This window comes from Fulmarus glacialis, unplaced genomic scaffold (assembly GCF_000690835.1).
Source record: "Fulmarus glacialis isolate BGI_N327 unplaced genomic scaffold, ASM69083v1 scaffold27116, whole genome shotgun sequence".
Taxonomy (NCBI): domain Eukaryota; kingdom Metazoa; phylum Chordata; class Aves; order Procellariiformes; family Procellariidae; genus Fulmarus; species Fulmarus glacialis.
Genome location: NW_009216661.1, coordinates 32155 through 45104, shown reverse-complemented (window position 1 = coordinate 45104; position 12950 = coordinate 32155). Strand labels below are relative to the sequence as shown.

Below are 12950 nucleotides of genomic sequence, written 5' to 3'. Positions count from 1 at the left end.
ACATGCCTTTGGCCATTGATACTAGAAGCTTACCTTGTTTTAGAGACCTGATCCTCAGAGGGAAGGAACGGATTATTGACAGTTGCAGACGAGGTGTTTCCGAAGGCCGTGAGGCCTAACAGTTTGATCTGAGAGAGGCCTAGTGTACTGGCATCCCGAGGACGATGGAGACGGAGGCAGACAGCTGAGGCAACTTCAGCTTTTACCAGCTGGATTTTTATGTACGTGAGACCACTTGTGATAACAGGAGTTGACAAAGGTAACATATTGACACCATCTGCGCTTATTTCAACAGATACTGATGAAGGGCAAGCTACAGAGTAAGATAAGAAGGTTTAATACTATTTAAAAATCTGTACTGGTTTGAATTTTAAATGTTAAACATGCATCCCTGTTAAAGATAAAGAACAAGATGATTGAAATGATCTTAGGCAAACACTACTACAGAACTGCAGCTGGAGTATTTGACCCGTGCGATGGTGTATGTTAAAATGCATAAGCATTTTGATACATGGTGTATACAGTTTATTGCAAAGACTTAAGATGAAGAAAAGTCCTGTCAGTGTAAATGCCACATGTTTCCCCAGCAGGGCTATGACAATAAGAGCTGAAAATCTCATGCTTTATTCCAACCACTACACAAAACCATTTTGCCTGAAGACCCCTGACCAATATCGCATTCTTACTAGGGAAAGTTTTGAGAAGTTTGACAAGTTTTTTGGCACATTTAAAGCTAACGCCACAAAACATGTACTGAGGCAGGGACTTCCATTCTCAAGGAAAGCAGAATTAGCATGCTTTTCAACTTATTTTACAGGTATTCTTCAAACAACCTGCAGCTTTAGTTCCTCTGATTATACTCTTTGTATCATTTCTAAATCTTACCTTTCAAATTTTAAAACCGGCATCAATGTCAGTGAATCTACTTACTTGCCAGAGAGGCCAGGTGAGGCTGGATGTGGATCTCCTTGAGCAGCACGGCCGCTGGAAGGTGAATCGTGAGGTCGCACCAAGCTTCCTCGGGTAAAAATATGTACGACCACGCGGCAGACCGAGCTCGTCTGTGGGGAGGAGTAGCCTGTAACAGCACTTCAGCAGGCTGGGCAGTGGGACTGCTTGAGGTGATGGAACCTTCAAAACCAGCACCATTAACATCAATTATTAATGTTTGTTAATAAAACCCAGATTAATTTACAACCTGAAGTGTGGAAAACACTCCCCCCCGTCTCACCTGTTTTGGTTTATTGATAACATCCCATGTGTAATAATGACAATTACTGAAATATTTTTCTTTTACTCTTAGACTGTTTTACAATAGACAGTTTACATATCCACATGCATACACACATGCTTGAAAATTTGCTAGGGGATACTTGCTACCAAAATCCTAAACTTTCTATCAAGAGTTCATTACAAAAACAAACCAACCAAAAAGGTGCAGGTTGAACAGTATGCTTACAACTTGAACTCAGTTAATTCATAGTTAACATAATGAAGGCTTTGAAGGTTTAAATATTACAATGATAACATAAACAACTTTATAACCAAAATCTGCAAATGTTTTTCTTTTGTTTCACATGAAAACCTTTTTTTAAAAAAGACACCAGAAGCAAAAAAATCTGACCACAGCAGATGCCTATTTTTCTAATCTTAGCATGAGTTAAGGATGAAGTAGAAAGATCTAGTCTACATCGTCTTTAGCAAGTTGTATGGCACAACTACAGGTTGTGTTCAAACTATAGGTACTTGGGATGTTTTACTTTAAAGTAGCTCTAGCCTCGCCCCATGACTGAATGCCTAATAGCAGCTGGAGTTGAATTCCTGGACACATTTTGATAGACTTTAGCCCCAAATTAATTGAGTTTGTCTCTCAGAGAACACTATATGATGAGAATCAGAGTGTAGTAAGCGAGGACAACCAGAAGGTTAATTTCAAAAGCACACTCCTGACTGAAAGTAAAATATTAAGATAGATGCACTCATAGCAGAACATCAAGAACTGCAGCACTTTGCAAGTTGGGACATAGGGCATGTAAGAACCCACCACCATATATGCTTAGGATTTTACTACTTAAAGTAATCAAGTTCCAACATTTGCAGGATTCTTAAATTTACCTTTTAGGAATTTGGGAAGAGCAAGGTAGAAGATTTCTAACAGACCCCTATTCTGCCAAACAAATCTCTCTTTATTTTTTTAAATTTCATTATTTTTGACACTCTTTAAATTTGAATGACAGGACTGAATAGATTTCTCTCTTGTCCGACAATTCTTCGAGAAATTTTAAAAATAATCCTTTCTTTCTCCCCTCTTGACAGTGAGACACACTGTATGAATACATTCATGGGCTACGCTAGGTTAGTGGGCAGCAACAGAAAACATTAAGACACTAGTAGTGAAAAGGAGCCTTATTAAGATGTAGATGTACACTAGTATCTTACAACACATGCATTTTAGTTAAGTGGCAGCCATTGTATTGATACCAAAACAGCATTGCAATTCTAACAAACATTCATGCAGGCAACATCGGAACAATTAGGTGCAGGTGTGAGAGCAGCATCAGCAATATCAGCCCTACGCTCCAGCTTCTGCTGCTCTGTTTGACATAGCTCAGGCTCATTCTGTGTCATCCAACTTTGCTATGCTTCTGTAACAGCTCCATCAAATCTGATGTGCCTTAAGTGAAGTCAGTGAGTCTTGGTGTGTCTATGGCAGATGGTGGGATGGAACTGACTATCCCCTGACTTCGGGGAGGAGGAAGGGGCCCACCTTGATGGATGACCACGTCAAATACAGATCACTCCCTTTCCTTCTTTCCACTATCCACACAAGGTCATATTACCTGTGGAGGAGGGGCTAACCTCCTCCCCCAACATCTTCTTGAAGCACAAGCAACCCCTCTGTTTAGAAGATTTAATAGTATTGCAACATTTGACACTATCACAATATTTTTTGTTAAGAACTTGATAAAGATTCAAATGACCAGTGGATATTAATGTAAGAGAAAGAAGTATTACTTACCCAAAGGTGCAAAATTGTGAATTCCTTCTGCATTATCAGGCTCAGAAGCTAGCACTCTAGCTTTCAAACTGCTGTCTGTTGCTTTCGTGGGACCAGAATCAAGAAATTTCATAATAGTCGAAACCATACTTCTTGCTGTGTTAACAATAGCTCTTGTGCTCGTTACCATGTTGTTACAAATAAGCTGAACACCACCTGTGTATAATGCGGGCGGGGGGGGAAAACCAACACTGTTCAGAAGCATGCAATAGATTCTAAGCAAGCAAAGGCCTACTTAGTAAATTTGCTCCTCCAGACACATATCTGTATTCCTTCTTTAAGTGCCAAAAAAAATCTACAATAAACCTTTTACTTGATGCAGCTGAAGAAAAGACATTCTCACCCATATCATGGAAAGCTTTCAGAGCCTCACTTGTATCCAACACTCGTAAAATGAACCAGAGCAGTGGCTCAGATAACTGACAAGTGGCGAGAGAACCCTAGAAGAAAAAGTTAAGAAATACAGAGTTTCATGCAAAATTAATATGACAGAAATACACATTAGTCACCCCTTTTAGTAGGCAAAAACCCCAGAAACGAAATGCCACCACAGTTGACCTCTTTATCACAAAATAGCAATATCATGCTCCATATGGTTCACTCGCATGTAGAAGTCTTCGTTCTAAGGAAAATATCAAACTACCAGGGGTAAGCAGCTGAAGGGAAATAAGAATATTGAGCATTTTCAATACCCACTAATATGAACACAATAAATGTGTTTCCCACCAGAAAATAATAAAACATTCAATCCATCTTCAAGCCTTTAGCCAGGAATATTTACAGGAATGTCAAAATGTCCTTACAGAAACTCACTCTCTCCCTCTACCATGGGCAACAGAGGGAGGCTTCCTAACTTCAGCAGCAAAGTGAAGTGAGGTTGGAAAAATGTTAACATCTCCTTTACACAGCACTAATTCAGTTTTCTGAGCTTATTATAGATTACAGTATCACCTAACTTATAATTCCCTTGAAGCACAGCAGACCTAAGCGAACTTACCTGTCTTCCCATGTACCCACAGGCCATGTAGGTAAGAATTGGCTGAAGCATCACTTGCACTGTTGTTGCTTTTTTACTAAGCGTTGTCAGGATAGTGAACAACCCATCTCCAACTGATATTGCATCTAAGCCACCATGAAAGTTTTCATGTTTAGTGAGATGTAAGCCACTTGCACCTTAGTGAAAACAGAAACAGTTCAAAGGTCAGAAGCTGAGACCCAACAAACCACTATAGAACATAAGAGAACTCAAGGATATTTCAACCTCTTTTCAGTTAAATGTTCATGTGGATTTTACAAACTACAAATGGGCCAGTTTTCAGGATCATATAAATTACTGTTAGTGTTCCCAGATACGTGCTACCCTTCTTTACAGTATAAATAGGAAGACTTGACCCAGGAAGTCAGGGAATTTAAATCTAGTTTTAGATAAGACCATACAAATTACTGTAATTAGTGAAGGAAACAGAATAAGAACTACAAGGATTGGAATCACTCCTAGCCAGAAGCAACTAACAAGTATTTAAGATTTTTTTCAGATAGTAATAGAAGTGCACTTGTGCAGCCAAAAAAAACCAAAACCATTTAACATATATATTTGTATTAGAAATACCTCTCCTGGAATTCTCCTTCTCAGTGTTACAGCTTAGGATTTATTCATGAAGATTTACTGAATATCAATATTCAGCAATACTGATTACACATTGCTGAAATTGAGGATGGAAAGCAAAAGAATACTCTTCCCAAGGAAGAAATTACCTCTGTAAATACAACTGTCTTACAAAGCATATAACATCAGTCTGGAAGAGCTTTTAAAAGTGGTTTTAGATTTGAGTGGGGGGAATAGATGGAATAATCCCGTTCCATTTAGAGAAACTGGACTTATACTAACAAATAATAATAAAAAATAACGTGTTCAAGTGATCTTTGGAACACGCCTTAGAGAAACATTCCGGCAAGAGAATTGACAGGTGTAGTACTTTAATCACATTCAAACTATCAAGAAAGAAAATTGATAAGCACCAGATGCATGGAGACAGACAGAGAAAGAAAAGTCTTAAGACTCAGTTTCTGCATGGTCTAGAGAAGTTAAATGGAATGAATGATGGAGCTGAAGCCAACTAAAGTGGGTTTGCTGTGAAGACTTGGAGGCAAGGAGAAGGTAGGAAGGGAATACTGTTATTTGTATGATTTTTGTCAATGACAAAGCATAAAAACCTAATGAAATAAATAGACAAAATGGTCATAAAAGAAAATCCAACAAATGTTTTAACTTCATGTAACAAGTGAATTACTCAAGGCCATCCTGGTTCCTGACCAGCTGGCTCACCAGGTGCAGTAAATTAACATTATTAGCATAATTTTTGACACCAGAGCCACTACTTATCAGTACACATCTGCAGATGTCTTCTTGTTTATCTTTCCTGGGTAGCTAGCATGCTGCACTAGCTATTACATGTTTACTACTATATGCTGATAACTGATTTTTGGATCACATATAACCTTGGCTGCAGTCTTAGAGAAATGTTCTGTTCATAGAAATTGTCTGGAGAGAGCTTAATACAGTTCTTCATAAAAGAACTAAAACCACAAATAGCTGTGTTATGTATTCCCAAAATACACATACAAATTAGTTTCAATAACCTATATTAAAAGGCCTTGGGAGGAACAATCCACTGAAGGGATCAGCTGGCCCAGTATCCTGAAGTCAATGGAAAACATTTTGAAACAACACCATCTTTCCAAATTGCCTTTTTAAAAATGCAAAACAACTGTTGGACAAAATCGGTGGTTTAGAAAGACATCAAAGTTGAGGAGAAGAATTTTTGAATTTCACCCCAAAGAAACACAAATTGAGCACAAACCATCATTCCCAGAACAAACTACTTTCAGTGTTCATAGTGTATTTGCAATATGACACCAACTACCCAGAGTAAAGTAGGAGACATTCTGGAATTAATTTTGGGAAGGTTCCAACAGCGCAATCCAGGCTTGTCAAATCCTGCCTGCTGTTTAATTTGACTACTGGAGGTTACTACCTTTTCCTCAATTGCTTTTATGCCAAAATGAACCACTGGTCTAACATTTACGTGCTGTCATCCAAAAAGTATACTGTTTTCTGATAATAGCGTTGGTTAAGAGTTTCACATCTGCTTAAAAGAGACTAGCACATAAAAGGCCAGAGGTACTTTGAAACAAGAGAATCACTATAAAGAGTACAAAATTTTACAACTGAAATGGAGTGCAAGCTCTTTGCCTATCCTCCTGCAAAATGTTTTTCCAGTTTTGCGCATCCAGTAACATTCATGGTATTTCAGTCAGTGGTTCAATTTGTGCAAATAAACTCTATGCTATCATCACAGCTCACAAGGAAGTCACAAAGATAATCTCTCTGAGAAAATGCACCTTAGGTACACATCTGACAAACAGCAACTTTGCTGTTCAAAGTATTATCAGCTTCCTCACTTGTTCGTAGCAGGAAGATCCCACCCACAAATACATGACTGAAACTCCCAGAACACAATGTTAAGGAGATTTCTGGTAAAACAGAGGAACAGAAAAGTTTATGTATTCTGTGCAAGACCCACAATTGTAATTTGTCATTTTCAGAAATGATTAAAAAAAAAGGAAAATAATGCAATACATAGAGAACAATTGAGGTAACATGTCTATAGTGCAAACTGAAGACTAATCCTAATCCACACGTAGAGGCATGCGATGGGCACAGATTGAAATACAGGAAATTCAATTTAAACATGAGAAAAAGGCTTTTCTACTTTAAGAATGATTGAACATTGTAACAGGTTGCCAAGAACGGTTGTGGAGTTTCCACCCTTGGGGAATTAAAAACCCAACTGGACAAGGTACTGAGCAACCTGCTCTCTGAGGCAGACTCTGAGTTGACCCTGCTTTGTGCAGGGAGGTTGGAGGCCCCTTTCAACATTGACCATTCTGAGATTCAAATGCCAAAACATTCCTGTTTGGTTTTAATTACTGTCTCCCACTTCATGGTAGGTTTTTTTCCCCACATACCTGTCCCCCCTTTCACTTCTTTTCAGTCTCTTTTTTCCTGTCATTTCTGTGACACATTCTTTCATGTATACACCCAATTTATGAGTTTGTAGAAGTTTTAAGTGTTTTACCACCCCAAAAGATCTTCCGTTTTATTTACAAAATACTTACCAATAATCATTGCCATAGCGCTGCTGTTACACTGGCCAAGTGCAGACAGAATCTGGCTCATAATTTGTTGGTTGGCCAACACCAAGTCTGCCACATATGCAGTTGATCCTTGAGTATTAGGGTTGCTTCCATTGCCATCTTTGCCTCCTGAAACCTTTTCTTCATCAGACACACTGTCTGTAGTACTGCTTGCTACTGGAACACGAGCACTATATTCTCGGTTACTGGAAAGCGGCAGTTGAACTAAAATGTTGACCAGCTTTAACAAATCAAACATAAGTTGATCCCTTGTCATTTCTCCACAAACTGCTTTGGCATCACCTGGACGGATAATATTGGCAAAAAGCCCTCCAAAACACGCTCGAGCACCCACAGAGCTGTCTGAGCCGCTGCGAGACATCACTTTGTCCGAACATGTAATGTAATGATGCACAAGGAAGGTTATAGACTCAATTACTGCAGAAATAGTGCTAACTGATACAACTTCAAAATTCTGTTCCAGGGTAAATTCCAAGAGTTTCACTTGTGCATCCAAGGGTCCCTGGCCCGTCTGGAAAGCACCCCTGAAAGAAAAAAAAGAAAAAAGAAAAAAAAAAAGAAAGATATTTCATTGTTCAATATTAACACTAAACAGGTTTGGTTGTTGGGGTTTTTTTGTTTGATTTTTAAGAATCAAAAAGCACACCAGACTTTCAATAAATAAAAATCCAGCCATTTTCAGAAATGCATGTTGAAGCACAATCTGATCTTTCACATAAGTCAAGCATTCATAACTTTTTAATATACTGGTCATTACGTGGCCTGTGAACCTGCTCATGCTATTACTTTCCTAATAACACTAAAGATTAAAGTTTCCTTTGAAAAAGTCTAGGATCCATCATTATTTTTAATCATTCAGTTAATTTTTTAGGTATAGGCTTGGAATACAGTCCTCTTCAGTTGTGGGTGAAAAGATTCGTATGTTTGCAGGGAAACTTCATGGGGAGACGTCATCTAATACTTTAATATCATTAGGATTATTTATTTTCTAACAGGAAATCATGATGGGTTTTTTCTTCCCACATGTTTTTGTTTTTGTTTTTTTTTTCTTTTTTCTTTTTTCCCCCTGATGTAGAAAGAAGAATGGTCAGGTTTTAGCTATTTAAAGAGTAACTATACATAAGACCACGAGGAGGTACTCAAACTATCACAGGTTGGTGCTTGAAGGATCTCTTTTAGGGATAAGTTTATTTTTCCAATTGCTTTTACACGTAAACTGGTGGACTACAAAATGAACCTTTTGAATCAGTATATTTAAAATAAAACCGGTGCTAATTCTTGAAGCATGAGTTAGTTACTGATTTTTGATATATTTCTCTGTATCTTTTGACATTGATTAATCTTACTATAACTTTTAAAATTACAGAACAAAACAGTTTACAGAAACAGCCCTGAAGAAAATATTTGGCATTTAATTAGTTCGCACAGAAAAACACTACTTTTTTTCACAATCCATCTTATGCTTTGATCAGACATGGTATACTTCAATAGTTACCTGAGGTTTTAGAAATAACCATCCAAACCATTTTCCGGTGCTTTGCTTCCATTTTATGACATTTCAGTCCCACCTTTGGTTTGTCTCAAAAAAAAAATATCTAACACATTTCAAGAACTATCCTTTCAGTGGTCTCATCAGCTTATTTCAAATAAATTATGGCATGCAGACACGCATTCCAAGATTCACTGTGAACTAATGATTTTATTGTATTATGACATTTCTTGTATAAGTGATTGATCATCAATGTAACCTGGTAAACACCACCCATCCAATTTAAATTACTAAGGCAAAATCTCTTAGAGAAGGCCAAAACTGTTTTCTGTATGATTAAAGAATAGATAACACCAAAGTGCCACCTACTGGGAAGCCAGAAACTGAGGAAGATTATCCCTAATTATACAAAGCCTTTGTCTGGGGATGAGCAGAACTTCAATACCAGAAATAAACGATAATTCTTAATGTACTTCAGACCAAACAACTGCTACATTTCTGGTGTACTGCTGTATACACAACAGTCTTGTGCTCATCGACCTAGCCTTGAAGAAGCAGAGCTGTAAAACACAAACCATAAGTTCTAATCTCTCCCCTGGCCAGCGGCACTCCTCTACATTAGTGGGGAGACAAGACATCAATAGGCCCCAGAAGGAGAGTGGGGCAGTCCAACCAACGGTTTACTGCTTCTATTCACTGTCCCTGACACACAGAGAGCTGTGTGGGGATTCCAGTCACACTTTTCCACATCCCAGAAGCAGCCCAGATCCTGCTGGTAGTGCTGCAGCAAGAACAAAGATCTCGTCTATTTATAACCTGACAGTATGACAAGGCAGGACGTACACATGTCAGTTGTGATTCATACTCACACAGATTTTAAAGACAAAGAGGATATGAAAGGAAAAAAATAGTTAAGATTTACCTTTCTGTTGAAAGTATATGTATTAATTTCAATAAAAATTCACTGAACATCTGAGGACAAGTTGAAGAAAGGTGCACTTGTAATCGAGTAAGAAATTCTTGCATAGCTTGCGTCGCTGTTGGCCCAACCTAGAGGGAAAGGCATTTTAATAAGTATTATATAAAATGGAAATGTCTTCAAGAACATTAAATTCTATCTAATAAGAACATTTTCTAAGAACAGGAAAGTATGATGTAGCTTAACTTGCTTTCTGAAAAATTTTACAGGGTTTTCACAAAAGAACTACTCCGTATCAATTTATATTATGTGTTTTTCTATTATTAACCATGAGTAAAAAGCAAATAATTCAGTTCTTTGCCTAAGACTTGTTTTGCAGCCTGAGACTTTATCTTTTCAGCAATGCAAACTACGCTTCACACAGAATACATTTCTGTGCTAATCTGAATGTTTTTTCACAAACTACACATTTACATATAAGTGCTTTAAATTAATGGCACTGTGCAATGTTTAAGTTCTGGGAAATACTATGTACTTTCAGGAAAATTTTCTGGAAAATACTGGAAATACCAGGTGTTTTCTGTCTCCTAAACTAAGTGTTTCTGAGACTCCTGTCAAATATTACATACAATTAAGTTAACTTGGGCTTTTTTTTGTCAGTATTCACAGATGTTTCAGAAACAGCAAAAAGCAAAAAAACATTAGTTGAAATTAGGAGAAACAGTAAACACCATAAGTTCAGAAAACAGGCAGAAAATAAAAGCATAATTTTTAATTCTGGAATTATTAGATATTTAAACTTAATCTACATTGGCATTTTTATCCCAACCCAGTAAGATTTCAGGAAACTAACTGAACTCTATTACTTTTTTCATGCATGCAACTAAGAAATCCTAACATAGAACACATTCACTGACATATCGAATGGCATTCTCTCCCTGTGGCAAGTTTCCAGATAGTTGTAAAAATGTACAATCACTGAGAGTATATCACCAACATGAACTTCCCTATGGTTGCTCATCAGAACCAACTACGACTATAACCAAAAAAAGAAACAAGCCAAAGATATAATACATTATGAATAACACATATTCATGTCAAGTGTATTGAAATCCTATTATGAAGAGTTTTTCTCTTAATTGCTAGTTACCTGTGGACTGTGTTGATTTGTTCCATGAGGATTAGTGCCAGAAAGAAATTTCACTAACACATGAATGAGATTTGGATCTGACACCAACAATTGGGCAGTACTTTCCTGAACTCCAATGGCACTGCTTGGACCAGCTTAAAAATAAAGACATGAAAATTAAATCTGTAATCTTGAGCATTAATTGTAAATCAAACATTTATACTGCATATCCCTTATACTTGTTTCATTATGTGTAAATATTCTCAGCAAAATCAGCTACCAAAAGCTGCTTACTCAGGACTACAATTTTGAGTGTAGAGTTTTCCATTAAGTACAGATATAAACCCCCAAAACTGTTCCATCAGTGTTCCAAGCTTGCTAAGGCAATATTCCTGAAAGTAGAGCTGCATTTTGTAGAAGCAATATATACAGACACTTTGATTTGTTTCTCTTTGCTAGTCCAATACTTTAATAAGGCTTAAGTGCGTTTGTTAGTTTGTCAGACAGAGACCACATGTTCTATTATCCTGTAAATAATGAAGATATTTTTGTCCGTGGTGCATTTGGTGACTTCTCATCATTGACTAAAACTGTAGGAGCTTAACAGGTAAGAACTTTGAGGACCAGAAGTGGAATTAAAATACACTCTTCAACGATCAAACAAATGAACTTTATTAAACATGAAGTCTTACACATTCAGTAGTTGTATACTGAATCAATTCAAAACACAACTTCAAAAAAGCATAGCTATCTACTGAATAAAAATAAGTATTCTTATAATATTATACCTATCTAAATAAAGTTACAGGTTATTACATGCTGAAGATGTGATCTCTTTCAGATTATCTCATCACATATAAAAGATGAAATCAAGAGGAAATGATGCTCTGGTATAAGAGTTTGGCTGGCATCCCTTCGCATCCCAAGATAAGATTCTTTATTAGGGAGGCTGTTAAAATAACCAAATCCTGAACTACTTACTGGTCATTCTGTTTATCAGTCTTCATCATTCACAATAATTTCCTTGGACTAAGGAAAGTTAAACTTTCCTTAAAGATCCCAACCAGGAGGGAAACGTCTCCGTCAAAAACAGAATTAAACCCTGACTGCTTCCATCTCAGTTGAAAAGCTTTCAGAACAATGAAATAAAAATAGCATTGGAAAGACACTTGCTACTATGAGAACAAATCCTTAGTGGAAGATGGAAGGAGAAGATAATTCACAGTAAGTCGTCCCCTTATCAAATGCCATTTTATTCTCAAACCATAAACAGTTTTCTTGCTTTAGGTGAATGCAGAAAACTTAACGCCGAAAGTATTTCTTGTACAACTATAGAAACAATTTTGCTTTGATTTATCAACATTAGTAGTGGAACAAGTCTGTATGGCTATGACTGATGGAATGGCAATAGCTGGAGTTGAATAAGAGCAGGAAAGCATCCCACAGCATTCCAGTTCCATTGTATTGTAGACAGTAAGCCTGCTCTAGTTTACATTTGACAGCGCAAAAGATTAAAAGACTAGGTCTTGTCTGGGTGGGGGACAAGTCTGTAAGAAGTACACACACAATTTCACAGGTTCTCTGAAAGAAAAACTGAGCATTTCAGAACAACAGAGAAGCCTTCCACTGCAGGATGTGCCTTGGAAACACCAGTCTGGGTGAGCTGATAAAGTCTATTTTGCCCTGCTGAACCTGCACCTCTGAACATTCACTTGAGTAAAACATGCAATACATTGATCTTCCCTCTAAGAAAACTAAGTATGTAGGTTGCTGGTGGGTTTTTTTTTTTGGTTGGTTGTTTTTGGGGGGTGTTTCTTAGTATATCATGATACAAATTAAAAATGAAAATGACACTCAGATCACTACGGACACTAACTTGCTAAGCTCATAGCTCTTGCATGTATACTTAGACCTGTTATATTACTGCCTTTTTTTTTTTTTTGAAAAAAGTTCCACTTATAAACTATTTTGAAATATAAGACAAATCACTATCACTAAAATTACGTTCAACTGTAGCTGACATAACTAATCAAAATGAGAAGTTAATCTGTGGTTATTCTGATTTTCATACTTTTCTGTAACTTTTCATTGTTTTAATGTAACTGCATCATTCAAACTTTGTGTATGACTTCAGTTT

General features: G+C 37.1%; 1 protein-coding gene across 1 annotated transcript in view; it reads right to left on the bottom strand.

Annotated features, from left to right (window-relative positions):
- BIRC6 (baculoviral IAP repeat containing 6) overlaps window positions 1–12950 on the bottom strand; it is a gene marked incomplete at both ends in the record, with an annotated part of 67674 nt that overhangs the window by 22782 nt on the left and 31942 nt on the right. The window contains 8 exons of the mRNA XM_009579389.1: window positions 34–313; window positions 931–1131; window positions 3020–3214; window positions 3402–3498; window positions 4056–4231; window positions 7238–7800; window positions 9688–9815; window positions 10835–10968. Of these exons, the coding sequence (XP_009577684.1) occupies window positions 34–313; window positions 931–1131; window positions 3020–3214; window positions 3402–3498; window positions 4056–4231; window positions 7238–7800; window positions 9688–9815; window positions 10835–10968 (1774 nt within the window). The remainder of the gene's footprint in view (window positions 1–33; window positions 314–930; window positions 1132–3019; window positions 3215–3401; window positions 3499–4055; window positions 4232–7237; window positions 7801–9687; window positions 9816–10834; window positions 10969–12950) is intronic.